Here is an 18,438-nt window from a genome sequence, read left to right as displayed (position 1 = left end):
ATCAGATAGAATCTGAATCATGGATTGATCAACAAGACCTTTTTAAGCGCATATAGCAATGTTTATCCAAAACACAAATATTAAGAACACAAACTAAACATAAGGACGTTCAATTACTAATTCTGCTCAGGGGGGATAGTATTTAAGATATTCCTTTATTTTGTGGAGATACTAAAGTCATTTAAAACCAAATGGGGGAAAGTACAGTAGAAGAAAAATACCTTTACTTCACCAATATTTTAGTTTGGCTGTTAATTGAGGTTTAACTTTAACCATTTCCCTCAGAGGTCTTACATGGTGTCTAATGAGATGCATAATAAGGCGCACTTCTATTGTTCCTCCAGTGAAAGCAGTGAAAGGACAGAGTGTGGGAAAGCAGAGGAACCTCACTCACAGATTCCTGTGGGACAATAGATCCAGACCTTTGACCTGAAGAGACACAGATTAAAAGAGAGCTCAGCTTTTAAAACTGGAACTTCCCTTGCAACAGACATCTAATTGTTAATGTTTGTTGATATAAATCGGCTTATAAACGTTTCGGATATTCCTTTGAAGCACCAATATCTTACCCACATAATTTGAAAAGGTATCTTTTTAGTAAGAATGTATACATTTACCTTAAACACTTTAAGACAGTTATCTCCTCAAACTGCAGCTCAGCTTTCATAGCTGGAGCATCAATTACACTATACATTTTGTCATGACTGCACTTGATCATTTTAAATGTGTGCTCTGGTTACAGTTTAATGCAGTGACCTGACGGAGGGCAGGTTTGGGTTGCAATACAACACATTGCAATAATAAGGCACAGGGGAAGTCCAGGATGTAACTGATCCAGGACAAGGTGCCTGCAGCAGCTCAGGAGATTGTGCTAGCAGAATTGTGGGGATGTGGATGGAGGGGCGGAGTTCAGATTAAGTGAAATTCCCACCACTAGCAGTAATTCTCCAAAGGAATATGGCACACTTCAGGAAACATCTGCCTTCCTTGGAACTCTCCCAACCTAATGATGTTATTTGCTGCAGGTTATATTCAGTAAAGTAACATACTGAAGATGAGTGATTCAAATGAATGACAAGACAAAATGTTTGGTGATATTATGTGGCAGATTATTGCCAGCCAATGGTGTGCTTTCCCTCCAGATGGTTGGTGATGTCAGGGTCTGTTCCCATAACAACACAACAGCATCTGCCACAGAAGTCCTATTGTGGATCAATCACCACACCATACAGGGAGGCAGTGTGGGAAAGTGTGCTCAACTTGTTACTCACACCAACAATGAGGCACGTGTCAAATGACTGCTAACCTGGACAGCATTTCTTTGTGCTTTACATAGTTAAAAATAGTTTTCCATGATTTCACCGACGTTTCAACAAAAATACTATTTAAAAAAAATGATGCACAAATCAAAATCTGATAAAAGCAAAAAAGATAACAATACCTATTTGCAAAAACAATTGAACAGTTTTACGTGATAGATTTAATGTTTGAATTGATAAAAACTTTAGAAGATGAGAGTACAAAATGTTTTTTCCATTTTAAGAATACAAAGTGCTCCATGAACAAACTCCCCATGTAAAAGTAAAGACATGTACAGACATGTGCTGAGTCAAAGTCATTGATCCAGCATCAGGCAGCAGACCTGCTCTCTCTACAGGGTCAACACTTTCCCAGATTCAAATAGAAGCTCTGTCAGTGTCTCTCCATTACCCCCAGTCCTCCAGCTGTTCCCCTGAGACCTAATCATTGTCCCTCAGGCATTGAGAGCAATAAGTGTGTTGCCGCCCTACATGCCTTATTGTCCCAACAAGCTCTCTGATTGGATGAGACTGTGAGAAACTCCAGTCAGACCCAAACCCACACATTCATATGGAGATGTGGGACTATAAATAGGAGGGATGAAGCCAGCAGAGATCAGATTCTCTCTACAGAGACCTCTACAGCACAGACATCCAGACATGGCACCTTCAATCACCGCAGCAATGACCAACTCTCAGGAGCAGCTGACTCTGACCCACAAGGTAAATTCAAGATCCAAGAAAACTTAAACCTTTCATTTGAAGATGTCTTCTTACACTAACTTGCGTCTCAGAATAAGTCGGCTAATGATTTTTGTTTTTCTTTCTGCAGCTCAGAAAGCCTCAGGTGGAGAAGTTACGCAGAGAGCGAATCAACAGCAGCATTGAGCAGCTCAAGTCTCTCCTGGGTCCAGAGTTCAAACAAGAGCCAGACTCCAAGCTGGAGAAAGCAGACATCCTGGAGATGACAGTTTGTGTCCTCAGACGACTGCAGCAGCATCAGATTGTGTACTCAGCAGCTGTCAACCAGGGATTCTCCAGGTGTGTCCAAGAGACGACACACTTTCTGTCCAGACAGCAAGTGAACATGAAGTCCCAGAGAAGACTGCTGAACCACTTCAACAAGCTGCAGCCTTCCTCTGATAAGAACCTGAGAGAGGCTGACTTCTCTCCTCTGAGCTCCACAGTCCAGACCAGCAACACCAAAGAGAAGAGTCCAGTCAACATCGCCCCCTGGAGGCCGTGGTAGACATCTGAAGACTGGAGTTACTACCAGACAAACTGAGATGACCACATTGGTCAAATAATACTGGAATGAAATTAAGGAGATTTTATGGATTTTTTTTTTTTTTTCAATTCTTGTCATGCATGTTGCATGACTCAAATCTAATTGCTTCAGCAATTGTTATATATCACTGTACTTTATGTATAGCTGGTATACGATCTGGGTACATTTGTAATCCTTTAATATTATTGATCATACTGATCAAAAACATTGACCTGTCCAACTGAAGACATATTGTCATCAAGGATCTTTATTTGATATTTCATAACTGATCTGTTGTAAGATCTCATTTCTTATCCTTTCTTGTAAAGGTTTTCTTAACATCACATTTTTCTTGTGATACTTTTATTACTCCCTGCATGTGATACATGTCTATATGTTTGACTGCACATCATGTGCAGCAACAATGTGGAGGAATTTATTACCTCTTGATAATTATTTTTCATTTTGAATTCAACAAATATTTAATTTGTTCATTTCTTGAACATTACTTTGGATCACTTCATGTGATTATTGATTAATGATCTTTTTTAAGATCAATATGTTTCTCCTTTTATTATAAAAGGTTTGTTTGATGTACTCTCACAGTTTCCAGTGGGAATTTTGTGTCATATATTCTCAGACTTCAATTTCATTTTTCTATTATTAAGAAAGATAAGATGTGTTGTAATGTTTTTTATAAGCTTAAGTTCTAATGTTTTGATACTTTGTGAGAAAATTCACATGGTTCAGTGAGGACTGTGTCCTCAAATATTGTGTATGGTTTGTCTTTTATAAAGATGTTTGTTCCTTTACTCTCTTTGAGTACAGTGTGTCTTGTAGAAATCTACAAGTTGTTGTTGTGATGTATCATCACCTCTAGAGGGAGCTGCAAGACTTTATGTGGCTCATTGTGTTTTCTGAAATAAACAAACACTAAACTTCAACTTTTTGGTTTGTCAATTTGTCACATGGAAACAAACTTTATACTTTCATTTTCATGATCAATATATCAGATAGAAGTCTCAATCATGTCTTTATTAACAAGACCATTTTAAACACATATAGCAATGTTTATCCAAAACACAAATATTAAGAACACAAACTAAACATAAGGGCGTTCAATTACTAATTCTGCTAAGGGGGGATAGTATTTAAGATATTCCTTTATTTTGTGGAGATACGAAAGTCATTTAAAACACAATAGGGGAAAGTACAGTAGAAGAAAAATACCTTTACTTCACCAATATTTTAGTTTGGCTGTTAATTGAGGTTTAACTTTAACCATTTCCCTCAGAGGTCTTACATGGTGTCTAATGAGATGCATAATAAGGCACACTTCTATTGTTCCTCCAGTGAAAGCAGTGAAAGGACAGAGTGTGGGAAAGCAGAGGAACCTCACTCACAGATTCCTGTGGGACAATAGATCCAGACCTTTGACCTGAAGAGAGACAGATTAAAAGAGAGCTCAACTTTTAAAACTGGAACTTCCCTTGCAACAGACATCTAATTGTTAATGTTTGTTGATATAAATCGGATTATAAACGTTTCGGATATTCCTTTGAAGAACCAATATCTTACCCACATAATTTGAAAAGGTATCTTTTTAGTAAGAATGTATACATTTACCTTAAACACTTTAAGACAGTTATCTCCTCAAACTGCAGCTCAGCTTTCATAGCTGGAGCATCAATTACACTATACATTTTGTTATGACTGCACTTGATCATTTTAAATGTGTGCTCTGGTTACAGTTTAATGCAGTGACCTGACGGAGGGCAGGTTTGGGTTGCAATACAACACATTGCAATAATAAGGCACAGGGGAAGTCCAGGATGTAACTGATCCAGGACAAGGTGCCTGCAGCAGCTCAGGAGATTGTGCTAGCAGAATTGTGGGGATGTGGATGGAGGGGCGGAGTTCAGATTAAGTGAAATTCCCACCACTAGCAGTAATTCTCCAAAGGGATATGGCACACTTCAGGAAACATCTGCCTTCCTTGGAACTCTCCCAACCTAATGATGTTATTTGCTGCAGGTTATATTCAGTAAAGTAACATACTGAAGATGAGTGATTCAAATGAATGACAAGACAAAATGTTTGGTGATATTATGTGGCAGATTATTGCCAGCCAATGGTGTGCTTTCCCTCCAGATGGTTGGTGATGTCAGGGTCTGTTCCCATAACAACACAACAGCATCTGCCACAGAAGTCCTATTGTGGATCAATCACCACACCATACAGGGAGGCAGTGTGGGAAAGTGTTCTCAACTTGTTACTCACACCGACAATGAGGCACGTGTCAAATGACTGCTAACCTGGACAGCATTTCTTTGTGCTTTACATAGTTAAAAATAGTTTTCCGTGATTTCACCGACGTTTCAACAAAAATACTATTTAAAAAAAATGATGCACAAATCAAAATCTGATAAAAGCAAAAAAGATAACAATACCTTTTTGCAAAAACAATTGAACAGTTTTACGTGATAGATTTAATGTTTGAGTTGATAAAAACTTTAGAAGATGAGAGTACACATTTGTTTTTCCATATTTAAAATACAAAGTGCTCCATGAACAAACTCCCCATGTAAAAGTAAAGACATGTACAGACATGTGCTGAGTCAAAGTCATTGATCCAGCATCAGGCAGCAGACCTGCTCTCTCTACAGGGTCAACACTTTCCCAGATTCAAATAGAAGCTCTGTCAGTGTCTCTCCTTTACCCCCAGTCCTCCAGCTGTTCCCCTGAGACCTAATCATTGTCCCTCAGGCATTGAGAGCAATAAGTGTGTTGCCGCGTCACATGCCTTATTGTCCCAACAAGCTCTCTGATTGGATGAGATTGTGAGAAACTCCAGACAGACCCAAACCCACACATTCATATGGAGATGTGGGACTATAAATAGGAGGGATGACGCCAGCAGAGATCAGATTCTCTCTACAGAGACCTCTACAGCACAGACATCCAGACATGGCACCTACAATCACTGCAGCAATGACCAACTCTCAGGAGCATCTGACTCTGACCCACAAGGTAAATTCAAGATCCAAGAAAACTTAAACCTTTCATTTGAAGATGTCTTCTTACACTAACATGCTTCACAGAATAAGTTGACTAATGATTTTTGTTTTTCTTTCTGCAGCTCAGAAAGCCTCAGGTGGAGAAGTTACGCAGAGAGCGAATCAACAGCAGCATTGAGCAGCTCAAGTCTCTCCTGGGTCCAGAGTTCAAACAAGAGCCAGACTCCAAGCTGGAGAAAGCAGACATCCTGGAGATGACAGTTTGTGTCCTCAGACGACTGCAGCAGCATCAGCTTGTGAAGTCAGCAGCTGTCAACAAGAGATTCTCCAGGTGTGTCCAAGAGACGACACACTTTCTGTCCAGACAGCAAGTGAACATGAAGTCCCAGAGAAGACTGCTGTACCACTTCAACAAGATGCAGCCTTCCTCTGATAAGAACCTGAGAGAGGCTGACTTCTCTCCTCTGAGCTCCACAGTCCAGACCAGCAACACCAAAGAGAAGAGTCCAGTCAACATCACCTCCTGGAGGCCTTGGTAGATATCTGAAGACTGGAGTTACTACCAGACCAACTGAGAAGACCACATTGGACATATTGTATATTACTGGACTGAAATCTAGGAGATTTTATAAACAGGTTTTCTTCAATTCCTGTCATGCATGTTGCATGATCCAAATCTAATTGCTTCAGCAATTGTTATATATCACTGTACTTTATGTATAGCTGGTATACGATCTGGGTACATTTGTAATCCTTTAATATTATTGATCATACTGATCAAAAACATTGACCTGTCCTACTGAAGACATATTGTCATCAAGGATCTTTAGTTGATATTTCATAACTGATCTGTTGTAAGATCTCATTTCTTATCCTTTCTTGTAAAGGTTTTCTTAACGTTACATTTTTCTTGTGATACTTTTATTACTCCCTGCATGTGATACATGTCTATATGTTTGACTGCACATCATGTGCAGCAACAATGTGGAGGAATTTATTACCTCTTGATAATTATTTTTCATTTTGAATTCAACAAATATTTAATTTGTTCATTTCTTGAACATTACTTTGGATCACTTCATGTGATTATTGATTAATGATCTTTTTTAAGATCAATATGTTTATCCTTTTATTATAAAAGGTTTGTTTGATGTACTCTCACAGTTTCCAGTGGGAATTTTATGTCATATATTCTCAGACTTCAATTTCATTTTTCTATTATTAAGAAAGATAAGATGTGTTGTAATGTTTTTTTATAAGCTTAAGTTCTAATGTTTTGATACTTTGTGAGAAAATTCACATGGTTCAGTGAGGACTGTGTCCTCAAATATTGTGTATGGTTTGTCTTTTATAAAGATGTTTGTTCCTTCACTCTCTTTGAGTACAGTGTGTCTTGTAGAAATCTACAAGTTGTTGTTGTGATGTATCATCACCTGTAGAGGGAGCTGCAAGACTTTATGTGGCTCATTGTGTTTTCTGAAATAAACAAACACTAAACTTCAACTTTTTGGTTTGTCAATTTCTCACATGGAAACAAACTTTATACTTTCATTTTCATGATCAATAAATCAGATAGAATCTGAATCATGGATTGATCAACAAGACCTTTTTAAGCGCATATAGCAATGTTTATCCAAAACACAAATATTAAGAACACAAACTAAACATAAGGGCGTTCAATTACTAATTCTGCTCAGGGGGGATAGTATTTAAGATATTCCTTTATTTTGTGGAGATACTAAAGTCATTTAAAACCAAATGGGGGAAAGTACAGTAGAAGAAAAATACCTTTACTTCACCAATATTTTAGTTTGGCTGTTAATTGAGGTTTAACTTTAACCATTTCCCTCAGAGGTCTTACATGGTGTCTAATGAGATGCATAATAAGGCACACTTCTATTGTTCCTCCAGTGAAAGCAGTGAAAGGACAGAGTGTGGGAAAGCAGAGGAACCTCACTCACAGATTCCTGTGGAACAATAGATCCAGACCTTTGACCTGAAGAGAGACAGATTAAAAGAGAGCTCAACTTTTAAAACTGGAACTTCCCTTGCAACAGACATCTAATTGTTAATGTTTGTTGATATAAATCGGCTTATAAACGTTTCGGATATTCCTTTGAAGAACCAATATCTTACCCACATATTTTGAAAAGGTATCTTTTTAGCAAGAATGTATACATTTACCTTAAACACTTTAAGACAGTTATCTCCTCAAACTGCAGCTCAGCTTTCATAGCTGGAGCATCAATTACACTATACTTTTTGTTATGGCTGCACTTGATCATTTTAAATGTGTGCTCTGGTTACAGTTTAATGCAGTGACCTGACGGAGGGCAGGTTTGGGTTGCAATACAACACATTGCAATAATAAGGCACAGGGGAAGTCCAGGATGTAACTGATCCAGGACAAGGTGCCTGCAGCAGCTCAGGAGATTGTGCTAGCAGAATTGTGGGGATGTGGATGGAGGGGCGGAGTTCAGATTAAGTGAAATTCCCACCACTAGCAGTAATTCTCCAAAGGAATATGGCACACTTCAGGAAACATCTGCCTTCCTTGGAACTCTCCCAACCTAATGATGTTATTTGCTGCAGGTTATATTCAGTAAAGTAACATACTGAAGATGAGTGATTCAAATGAATGACAAGACAAAATGTTTGGTGATATTATGTGGCAGATTATTGCCAGCCAATGGTGTGCTTTCCCTCCAGATGGTTGGTGATGTCAGGGTCTGTTCCCATAACAACACAACAGCATCTGCCACAGAAGTCCTATTGTGGATCAATCACCACACCATACAGGGAGGCAGTGTGGGAAAGTGTGCTCAACTTGTTACTCACACCGACAATGAGGCACGTGTCAAATGACTGCTAACCTGGACAGCATTTCTTTGTGCTTTACATAGTTAAAAATAGTTTTCCATGATTTCACCGACGTTTCAACAAAAATAATATTTTAAAAGAAATGATGCACAAATCAAAATCTGATAAAAGCAAAAAAGATAACAATACCTATTTGCAAAAACAATTGAACAGTTTTACGTGATAGATTTAATGTTTGAATTGATAAAAACTTTAGAAGATGAGAGTACACATTTGTTTTTCCATATTTAAAATACAAAGTGCTCCATGAACAAACTCCCCATGTAAAAGTAAAGACATGTACAGACATGTGCTGAGTCAAAGCCATTGATCCAGCATCAGGCAGCAGACCTGCTCTCTCTACAGGGTCAACACTTTCCCAGATTCAAATAGAAGCTCTGTCAGTGTCTCTCCATTACCCCCAGTCCTCCAGCTGTTCCCCTGAGACCTAATCATTGTCCCTCAGGCATTGAGAGCAATAAGTGTGTTGCCGCGTCACATGCCTTATTGTCCCAACAAGCTCTCTGATTGGATGAGACTGTGAGAAAGTCCAGTCAGACCTAAACCCACACATTCATATGGAGATGTGGGACTATAAATAGGAGGGATGACGCCAGCAGAGATCAGATTCTCTCTACAGAGACCTCTACAGCACAGACATCCAGACATGGCACCTTCAATCACTGCAGCAATGACCAACTCTCAGGAGCATCTGACTCTGACCCACAAGGTAAATTCAAGATCCAAGAAAACTTAAACCTTTCATTTGAAGATGTCTTCTTACACTAACTTGCGTCTCAGAATAAGTCGGCTAATGATTTTTGTTTTTCTTTCTGCAGCTCAGAAAGCCTCAGGTGGAGAAGTTACGCAGAGAGCGAATCAACAGCAGCATTGAGCAGCTCAAGTCTCTCCTGGGTCCAGAGTTCAAACAAGAGCCAGACTCCAAGCTGGAGAAAGCAGACATCCTGGAGATGACAGTTTGTGTCCTCAGACGACTCCAGCAGCAGCATCAGATTGTGTACTCAGCAGCTGTCAAACAGGGATTCTCCAGGTGTGTCCAAGAGACGACACACTTTCTGTCCAGACAGCAAGTGAACATGAAGTCCCAGAGAAGACTGCTGAACCACTTCAACAAGCTGCAGCCTTCCTCTGATAAGAACCTGAGAGAGGCTGACTTCTCTCCTCTGAGCTCCACAGTCCAGACCAGCAACACCAAAGAGAAGAGTCCAGTCATCATCGCCCCCTGGAGGCCGTGGTAGACATCTGAAGACTGGAGTTACTACCAGACCAACTGAGAAGACCACATTGGACATATTGTATATTACTGGACTGAAATCTAGGAGATTTTATAAACAGGTTTTCTTCAATTCCTGTCATGCATGTTGCATGATCCAAATCTAATTGCTTCAGCAATTGTTATATATCACTGTACTTTATGTATAGCTGGTATACGATCTGGGTACATTTGTAATCCTTTAATATTATTGATCATACTGATCAAAAACATTGACCTGTCCTACTGAAGACATATTGTCATCAAGGATCTTTATTTGATATTTCATAACTGATCTGTTGTAAGATCTCATTTCTTATCCTTTCTTGTAAAGGTTTTCTTAACGTTACATTTTTCTTGTGATACTTTTATTACTCCCTGCATGTGATACATGTCTATATGTTTGACTGCACATCATGTGCAGCAACAAAGTGTAGGAATTTATTACCGCTTGATAATTATTATTGATTTTGAATTAACTTGTTCATTTCTTGAACATTACTTTGGATCACTTCATGTGTTTATTGATTAATGATCTTTTTTAAGATCAATATGTTTCTCCTTTTATTATAAAAGGTTTGTTTGATGTACTCTCACAGTTTCCAGTGGGAATTTTGTGTCATATATTCTCAGACTTCAATTTCATTTTTCTATTATTAAGAAAGATAAGATGTGTTGTAATGTTTTTTATAAGCTTAAGTTCTAATGTTTTGATACTTTGTGAGAAAATTCACATGGTTCAGTGAGGACTGTGTCCTCAAATATTGTGTATGGTTTGTCTTTTATAAAGATGTTTGTTCCTTTACTCTCTTTGAGTACAGTGTGTCTTGTAGAAATCTACAAGTTGTTGTTGTGATGTATCATCACCTCTAGAGGGAGCTGCAAGACTTTATGTGGCTCATTGTGTTTTCTGAAATAAACAAACACTAAACTTCAACTTTTTGGTTTGTCAATTTGTCACATGGAAACAAATTTTATACTTTCATTTTCATGATCAATAAATCAGATAGAATCTGAATCATGGATTGATCAACAAGACCTTTTTAAGCGCATATAGCAATGTTTATCCAAAACACAAATATTAAGAACACAAACTAAACATAAGGGCGTTCAATTACTAATTCTGCTCAGGGGGGATAGTATTTAAGATATTCCTTTATTTTGTGGAGATACTAAAGTCATTTAAAACACAATAGGGGAAAGTACAGTAGAAGAAAAATACCTTTACTTCACCAATATTTTAGTTTGGCTGTTAATTGAGGTTTAACTTTAACCATTTCCCTCAGAGGTCTTACATGGTGTCTAATGAGATGCATAATAAGGCACACTTCTATTGTTCCTCCAGTGAAAGCAGTGAAAGGACAGAGTGTGGGAAAGCAGAGGAACCTCACTCACAGATTCCTGTGGGACAATAGATCCAGACCTTTGACCTGAAGAGAGACAGATTAAAAGAGAGCTCAACTTTTAAAACTGGAACTTCCCTTGCAACAGACATCTAATTGTTAATGTTTGTTGATATAAATCGGATTATAAACGTTTCGGATATTCCTTTGAAGCACCAATATCTTACCCACATATTTTGAAAAGGTATCTTTTTAGCAATAATGTATACATTTACCTTAAACACTTTAAGACAGTTATCTCCTCAAACTGCAGCTCAGCTTTCATAGCTGGAGCATCAATTACACTATACTTTTTGTTATGACTGCACTTGATCATTTTAAATGTGTGCTCTGGTTACAGTTTAATGCAGTGACCTGACGGAGGGCAGGTTTGGGTTGCAATACAACACATTGCAATAATAAGGCACAGGGGAAGTCCAGGATGTAACTGATCCAGGACAAGGTGCCTGCAGCAGCTCAGGGGATTGTGCTAGCAGAATTGTGGGGATGTGGATGGAGGGGCGGAGTTCAGATTAAGTGAAATTCCACCACTAGCAGTAATTCTCCAAAGGGATATGGCACACTTCAAGTATCATCTGCCTTCCTTGGAACTCTCCCAACCTAATGATGTTATTTGCTGCAGGTTATATTCAGTAAAGTAACATACTGAAGATGAGTGATTCAAATGAATGACAAGACAAAATGTTTGGTGATATTATGTGGCAGATTATTGCCAGCCAATGGTGTGCTTTCCCTCCAGATGGTTGGTGATGTCAGGGTCTGTTCCCATAACAACACAACAGCATCTGCCACAGAAGTCCTATTGTGGATCAATCACCACACCATACAGGGAGGCAGTGTGGGAAAGTGTGCTCAACTTGTTACTCACACCGACAATGAGGCACGTGTCAAATGACTGCTAACCTGGACAGCATTTCTTTGTGCTTTACATAGTTAAAAATAGTTTTCCATGATTTCACCGACGTTTCAACAAAAATACTATTTAAAAAAAATGATGCACAAATCAAAATCTGATAAAAGCAAAAAAGATAACAATACCTTTTTGCAAAAACAATTGAACAGTTTTACGTGATAGATTTAATGTTCGAATTTATAAAAACTTTAGAAGATGAGAGTACACATTTGTTTTTCCATATTTAAAATACAAAGTGCTCCATGAACAAACTCCCCATGTAAAAGTAAAGACATGTACAGACATGTGCTGAGTCAAAGTCATTGATCCAGCATCAGGCAGCAGACCTGCTCTCTCTACAGGGTCAACACTTTCCCAGATTCAAATAGAAGCTCTGTCAGTGTCTCTCCATTACCCCCAGTCCTCCAGCTGTTCCCCTGAGACCTAATCATTGTCCCTCAGGCATTGAGAGCAATAAGTGTGTTGCCGCGTCACATGCCTTATTGTCCCAACAAGCTCTCTGATTGGATGAGACTGTGAGAAACTCCAGTCAGACCCAAACCCACACATTCATATGGAGATGTGGGACTATAAATAGGAGGGATGAAGCCAGCAGAGATCAGATTCTCTCTACAGAGACCTCTACAGCACAGACATCCAGACATGGCACCTTCAATCACTGCAGCAATGACCAACTCTCAGGAGCATCTGACTCTGACCCACAAGGTAAATTCAAGATCCAAGAAAACTTAAACCTTTCATTTGAAGATGTCTTTTTACACTAACATGCTTCTCAGAATAAGTTGACTGATGGTTTTTGTTTTTCTTTCTGCAGCTCAGAAAGCCTCAGGTGGAGAAGTTACGCAGAGAGCGAATCAACAGCAGCATTGAGCAGCTCAAGTCTCTCCTGGGTCCAGAGTTCCTCAAACAAGAGCCAGACTCCAAGCTGGAGAAAGCAGACATCCTGGAGATGACAGTTTGTGTCCTCAGACGACTGCAGCAGCAGCATCAGCTTGTGAACTCAGCAGCTGTCAACCAGGGATTCTCCAGGTGTGTCCAAGAGACGACACACTTTCTGTCCAGACAGCAAGTGAACATGAAGTCCCAGAGAAGACTGCTGAACCACTTCAACAAGCTGCAGCCTTCCTCTGATAAGAACCTGAGAGAGGCTGACTTCTCTCCTCTGAGCTCCACAGTCCAGACCAGCAACACCAAAGAGAAGAGTCCAGTCATCATCGCCCCCTGGAGGCCGTGGTAGACATCTAAAGACTGGAGTTACTACCAGACAAACTGAGAAGACCACACTGGACATATTGTATATTACTGGACTGAAATCTAGGAGATTTTATAAACAGGTTTTCTTCAATTCCTGTCATGCATGTTGCATGATCCAAATCTAATTGCTTCAGCAATTGTTATATATCACTGTACTTTATGTATAGCTGGTATACGATCTGGGTACATTTGTAATCCTTTAATATTATTGATCATACTGATCAAAAACATTGACCTGTCCTATTGAAGACATATTGTCATCAAGGATCTTTATTTGATATTTCATAACTGATCTGTTGTAAGATCTCATTTCTTATCCTTTCTTGTAAAGGTTTTCTTAACGTCACATTTTTCTTGTGATACTTTTATTACTCCCTGCATGTGATACATGTCTATATGTTTGACTGAACATCGTGTGCAGCAACAATGTGGAGGAATTTATTACCTCTTGATAATTGTTATTGATTTTGAATTAACTTGTTCATTTCTTGAACATTACTTTGGATCACTTCATGTGATTATTGATTAATGATCTTTTTTAAGATCAATATGTTTCTCCTTTTATTATAAAAGGTTTGTTTGATGTACTCTCACAGTTTCCAGTGGGAATTTTATGTCATATATTCTCAGACTTCAATTTCATTTTTCTATTATTAAGAAAGATAAGATGTGTTGTAATGGTTTTTTTTGTACTATTAGTTCTAATGTTTTGATACTTTGTGAGAAAATTCACATGGTTCAGTGAGGACTGTGTCCTCAAATATTGTGTATGGTTTGTCTTTTATAAAGATGTTTGTTCCTTTACTCTCTTTGAGTACAGTGTGTCTTGTAGAAATCTACAAGTTGTTGTTGTGATGTATCATCACCTCTAGAGGGAGCTGCAAGACTTTATGTGGCTCATTGTGTTTTCTGAAATAAACAAACACTAAACTTCAACTTTTTGGTTTGTCAATTTCTCACATGGAAACAAACTTTATACTTTCATTTTCATGATCAATATATCAGATAGAAGTCTCAATCATGTCTTTATTAACAAGACCATTTTAAGCACATATAGCAATGTTTATCCAAAACACAAATATTAAGAACACAAACTAAACATAAGGACGTTCAATTACTATTTGTGTTATGGGGGGATAGTGCATCAAATATCACTTAATTTCATGTAGACACTAAAGTCATTTAAAACACAATGAGGGAAAGTACAGTAGAAACAAATACCTTTGCTTTACCAATATTTTGGTTTAGCCTTCAGTTGAAGTTTAACTTTAACCATTTCCCTCAGAGGTCTTACATGGTGTCTAATGAGATGCATTTAAAACTGGAACTTCCCTTGCAACAGACATCTAATTGTTAATGTTTGTTGATATAAATTGGCTTATAAACGTTTCAGATATTCCTTTGAAGCACCAATATCTTACCCACATATTTTGAAAAGGTATCTTTTTACTGAAAATGTATATGTTTACCTTAAACACATTAATCAAACACACAAATGATCTTCAAATATGAATGTTTGTCCCCAGCTCACACCAAATATATCTCACAATGAGCAAAGTGCTGTGTTTATTTATTAATCTGTTTATTTGTCAGGGACATTACATGTAAGCATTGTTAAATCTAATTAAAGTGCAACAGGTGTAATGTATCTAGGACTTCTAGACATGGCTAATTTGCCGTCCTTGTCCCGGGTTTGGCTTTGAGGAAATAACACAGATGATACACCAACGCAGTGAAATATACATACAAACTGACATTTGCAGCAGATAAAGATGCATAAAAACAAACAGTAAATCAGACATAGACACGCAGATTGAAAATAATGACCAACTGAACACATACTTTATGCTATACTCACCAGATCAAAGGATCACTGTACGAATTGTTCAACTTTAAGAAATACAGACGCAAAGAAGCATAGAATCAGTCTTGGTCAGCAACCAATCAAAAGTCCTTCTGTTATTTCAGGACCACCCTTATTTTTTAAAGCAGCTGACTTTTAAGAAACATGTTGATTTACAGGAACAGTAGAAGCTGCATGCTCTGATGCCTTCTGCAGGTTAATAAGAGCGCAAATCTTTATTGTGGTTGCTGCTAGAAATCCTCCTTTTCTACATTTTTAGTTTTCATCAAAGCTTTGTCTGTTCAGAAACTAGTGATGTTGGGAGCCCTTATAGTGTGATATCTTCAGCTTTCAACAGCACTATTAATGGTGAATAATATCAGAAGCATGGGAATGTTTCAGCAGCTCTGAAATTTTTATTTATTTTTCATGGCAAAAGCTTTCACTTTGATTTCGTACTTCTTAGTTTCTCTCCTCAGGTGTCGAGAGGAGAGGAAATCACTCCATGGGAAATTGAACAAGCACATAAGATGAGACGTTGCATGCAGAAGATTCTGTGACTGATGATTGCAGCAGCGGTCAACTGGCTGTTTTTTTGTGTCTTCAAAAGTTATAAAAAAAGAAAACTCACCACACCAACTCATGACAGTAGGCTACTTCTCAAAGTGTGGGAATGTTTAGTGAGCTGTTTCTCACCTAGGTTTGACCTAGGTGTGTGTGTGTGTGTGTGTGTGTGTGTGTGTGTGTGTGTGTGTGTGTGTGTGTGTTGTAATTATGTTTATGTAGTAGTTTTTCTGTAGCTTGTGTGTGTGTCTGTATTTGTGTGTGTTCAGGTTCGTCTGGTTGTCCTCAGCTTCGAACAGGCTGTGATACAGCTCTAATCTCACATTTTGGTTTTATTCCCAGCAGATACGAGAGAGTTTGTGTGTTGTGTGTTCAAATTCAGGATGTACGTGTTTAATTTTCACTTTAATAAAGTGCTTAAAAAAATAGAATGTACCTGAAATCAGGGCGGCAGTAGCTCAGTGTGTAGGGACTTGGGTTGGGAATCGGAGGGTCGCCAGTTTCCGGAACAAGTCCGGAAATTGGTCTGGTAGCTGGAGAGGTACCACTCCACTTCCTGAGAACTGTTGAGGTGCCCTTGAGCAAGGCACCGAACCCCAAAACTGCTCTGGAGCGCTCGCTGTTGGCAGCCCCCTCACTCTGAGACTATTAGTGCATGTCCATAGGATCATGTTTGTGCATGTTTGTGTATTTCAGAATATGTTTGTGTTTATGTTCATTAAACAGTGTGTGAAACTGAATTAATAAAGGATAAATTATTATATTATTATTAAATTGTTTTTTTTCTGTGTGTTTGTGTTCAAAAACATCAAAGGACTGTGATGTCACAGGACAGTTGTGATGTCACTACCAGCCTGTTATTTGTGTCCTAGAACACACAAACGTCTAGAAACACATAGCTAACACAGCCACAGAGACAAACAGGAGCGAAACAAACCTCATCCCAGTTCAAAGTCTATTATTTTGTGAGGTGCGATTGAGTTGTATAGAATAACAAACACAATGGCAAACAGACAACCGGAGCAGGAATTTCTCTCTATTGAAAAGAGGAGAGCCATGATTGTGGCATCCCTGGTGATAAATAGATGTGAGATTAAGAAGTTTCACAAAGCTATAGAAGCAAAGGAGCAGCATGTGTCACAGCTTGAGCGGCGGCTTGATCGTTTTAAAAATGGTCACAGGGAGTCACTCAACAGAGCTGAGGAAAGACTTGCAAAAGCCAACTTGGACTTTGATAGACAGCACAAGTCAAAAGAGGATGTAAACGCGATAAGTGAGGACTTACATGACAAAATAGCCACCATTAACAACGAATTGGCACAGACTGAAGAAATCATGCGTAAATACGATAAGTATAAAAAAATTGTCATCGCCTTCCTGCCTCAGTCCAAGGATACGTGCAGCCTTGGTGGGGAGATGCCTGGACAGTCCACGGCCCAAAACAAAAATTCTGAACTGGATGGTGACAGCTCGGAACTTGAGCAGAAATTAAAGAAAATGCTATCTGATCCCAAGCAGATTGTGGATCAGAGCCAGCAGCTGGCCGAGCAACACCTAGTCCTGTATCAGAGTATCACCAGAAACAATGAAATGCTGAAGGAGTTTCATCTGCAAACAGAGAAAATTGTAAATGCATTTAATGTGAAAGAAGTGAAGCTAAACTCTGAGCTAAATGAAGTAAAGGATCAAATCAAGAGATACAAAGAAAGAGGTGCCCATTTCAAACGCAAGGTTCAGCTCCATGATTCAATACCTAAAGATGGCCAGGATCTCTTGCTGGAAGCTCTGGGTATGAAGGTGACTGATGTGTATCGCACCATAGTAGATACTCGGTATAACACTCTCGACACTTTGGAGAAAATGGCCAGTATAGAGCACCGTATGTTTAGACTGTTTGATCAGCTTGACAAAATTCCTGAAGAAGTCTTGGCAGAAATGAAAAAATGGCATTACACAGAGAAGATGACGAGGCTGCGTGCAGAGGAGTCTAGGTTGAAACTTGAGAAACTGAAAGAAAGGGAGAAGAAGTGCATTCAAAGATCTACTGCTAATAACAAGCCGGTAAAGTGTAAAAAGCTCATGTTCAGATCACGCATCGGCATAGAGAAGCAAGAAGAAGAGAAGAAAGATGATTTGCAGGAGGAATATGACCCCTTTCTATCATTGGACGAGGAGACTAAAATATTTAAGAAATGGGATGACAGGTGGAGGCTGAGAAGTCCTACATCCATTTCCTGTAGAGACAATTTCAGGGCTGGAGAAACTTCAGCCGAGTGTTCTCCTGCTAGTGCAGAGTTGTCTCAGCATCAAGTAAATGGTACAGAGAAAACTTTGCATAACTCTGCCACTGCTCACATTGAAGAGCTAGGTGAGGTACATCTAAAGCAGAACCACTGTCTCTCAATTTCTGACACCCAAGAGTCAGGGTCAATATATGACACTGAAGATATACAGAGCACCACAAAGTGTTTAAAACAGAACAAGACGCCACCATCTAACAGAGGCAACAAATGGATCAATCCGCTGGTAAACCGTTTGCCATCTACTAACTCAAAGAACACATTCAAAGGACAGTCCTGCCCCCAGCTTGCCGAGAATTACGACTGCCATTCTAAGGAGTCTCGAGAATCCTTGAGGAGATTGGCCATTGCGCAGACCAAGTGCTTTCGCAAAACTTGGATCTCAAAAGGCTACTGACCAGAAAGACCTAAATGGTTAACAGACATCATTGTCCTGTCCCTTTCTTC

The 18,438-nt window shown here is 38.9% G+C and overlaps 4 protein-coding genes across 4 annotated transcripts; all 4 read left to right on the top strand.

Moving 5' to 3' along the window:
- The first annotated feature begins 1,558 nt into the window (after positions 1-1,558).
- On the top strand, positions 1,559-2,620 carry LOC109981709 (transcription factor HES-5-like). The gene is made up of 2 exons (XM_020630622.3): positions 1,559-2,021; positions 2,131-2,620. Exons 1-2 carry the CDS (start codon positions 1,899-1,901, stop codon positions 2,545-2,547), a joined length of 540 nt encoding a protein of 179 aa, XP_020486278.3. The 5' UTR covers positions 1,559-1,898; the 3' UTR covers positions 2,548-2,620.
- A 2,852-nt stretch (positions 2,621-5,472) lies between these two features.
- On the top strand, positions 5,473-7,085 carry LOC109981707 (transcription factor HES-5-like). Its single transcript, XM_065955527.1, has 2 exons — positions 5,473-5,595; positions 5,705-7,085. Exons 1-2 carry the CDS (start codon positions 5,473-5,475, stop codon positions 6,119-6,121), a joined length of 540 nt encoding a protein of 179 aa, XP_065811599.1. The 3' UTR covers positions 6,122-7,085.
- Positions 7,086-9,048: 1,963 nt separating this feature from the next.
- Positions 9,049-10,651, top strand: LOC136179349 (transcription factor HES-5-like). Its single transcript, XM_065955526.1, has 2 exons — positions 9,049-9,171; positions 9,281-10,651. The coding sequence occupies exons 1-2, from the start codon at positions 9,049-9,051 to the stop codon at positions 9,698-9,700; spliced, it is 543 nt and encodes a 180-aa protein (XP_065811598.1). The 3' UTR covers positions 9,701-10,651.
- Positions 10,652-12,452: 1,801 nt separating this feature from the next.
- Positions 12,453-14,220, top strand: LOC109981706 (transcription factor HES-5-like). The gene is made up of 2 exons (XM_020630620.3): positions 12,453-12,735; positions 12,845-14,220. The coding sequence occupies exons 1-2, from the start codon at positions 12,613-12,615 to the stop codon at positions 13,265-13,267; spliced, it is 546 nt and encodes a 181-aa protein (XP_020486276.3). The 5' UTR covers positions 12,453-12,612; the 3' UTR covers positions 13,268-14,220.
- The last annotated feature ends 4,218 nt before the right edge of the window (positions 14,221-18,438 follow it).

The sequence above is a fragment of the Labrus bergylta genome, chromosome 5, assembly GCF_963930695.1.
Source record: "Labrus bergylta chromosome 5, fLabBer1.1, whole genome shotgun sequence".
In the NCBI taxonomy this organism is placed as follows: Eukaryota; Metazoa; Chordata; class Actinopteri; order Labriformes; family Labridae; genus Labrus; species Labrus bergylta.
The sequence above is the reverse complement of the archived record's forward strand: the minus strand, read 5'-3'. Positions and strand labels throughout refer to the sequence as shown.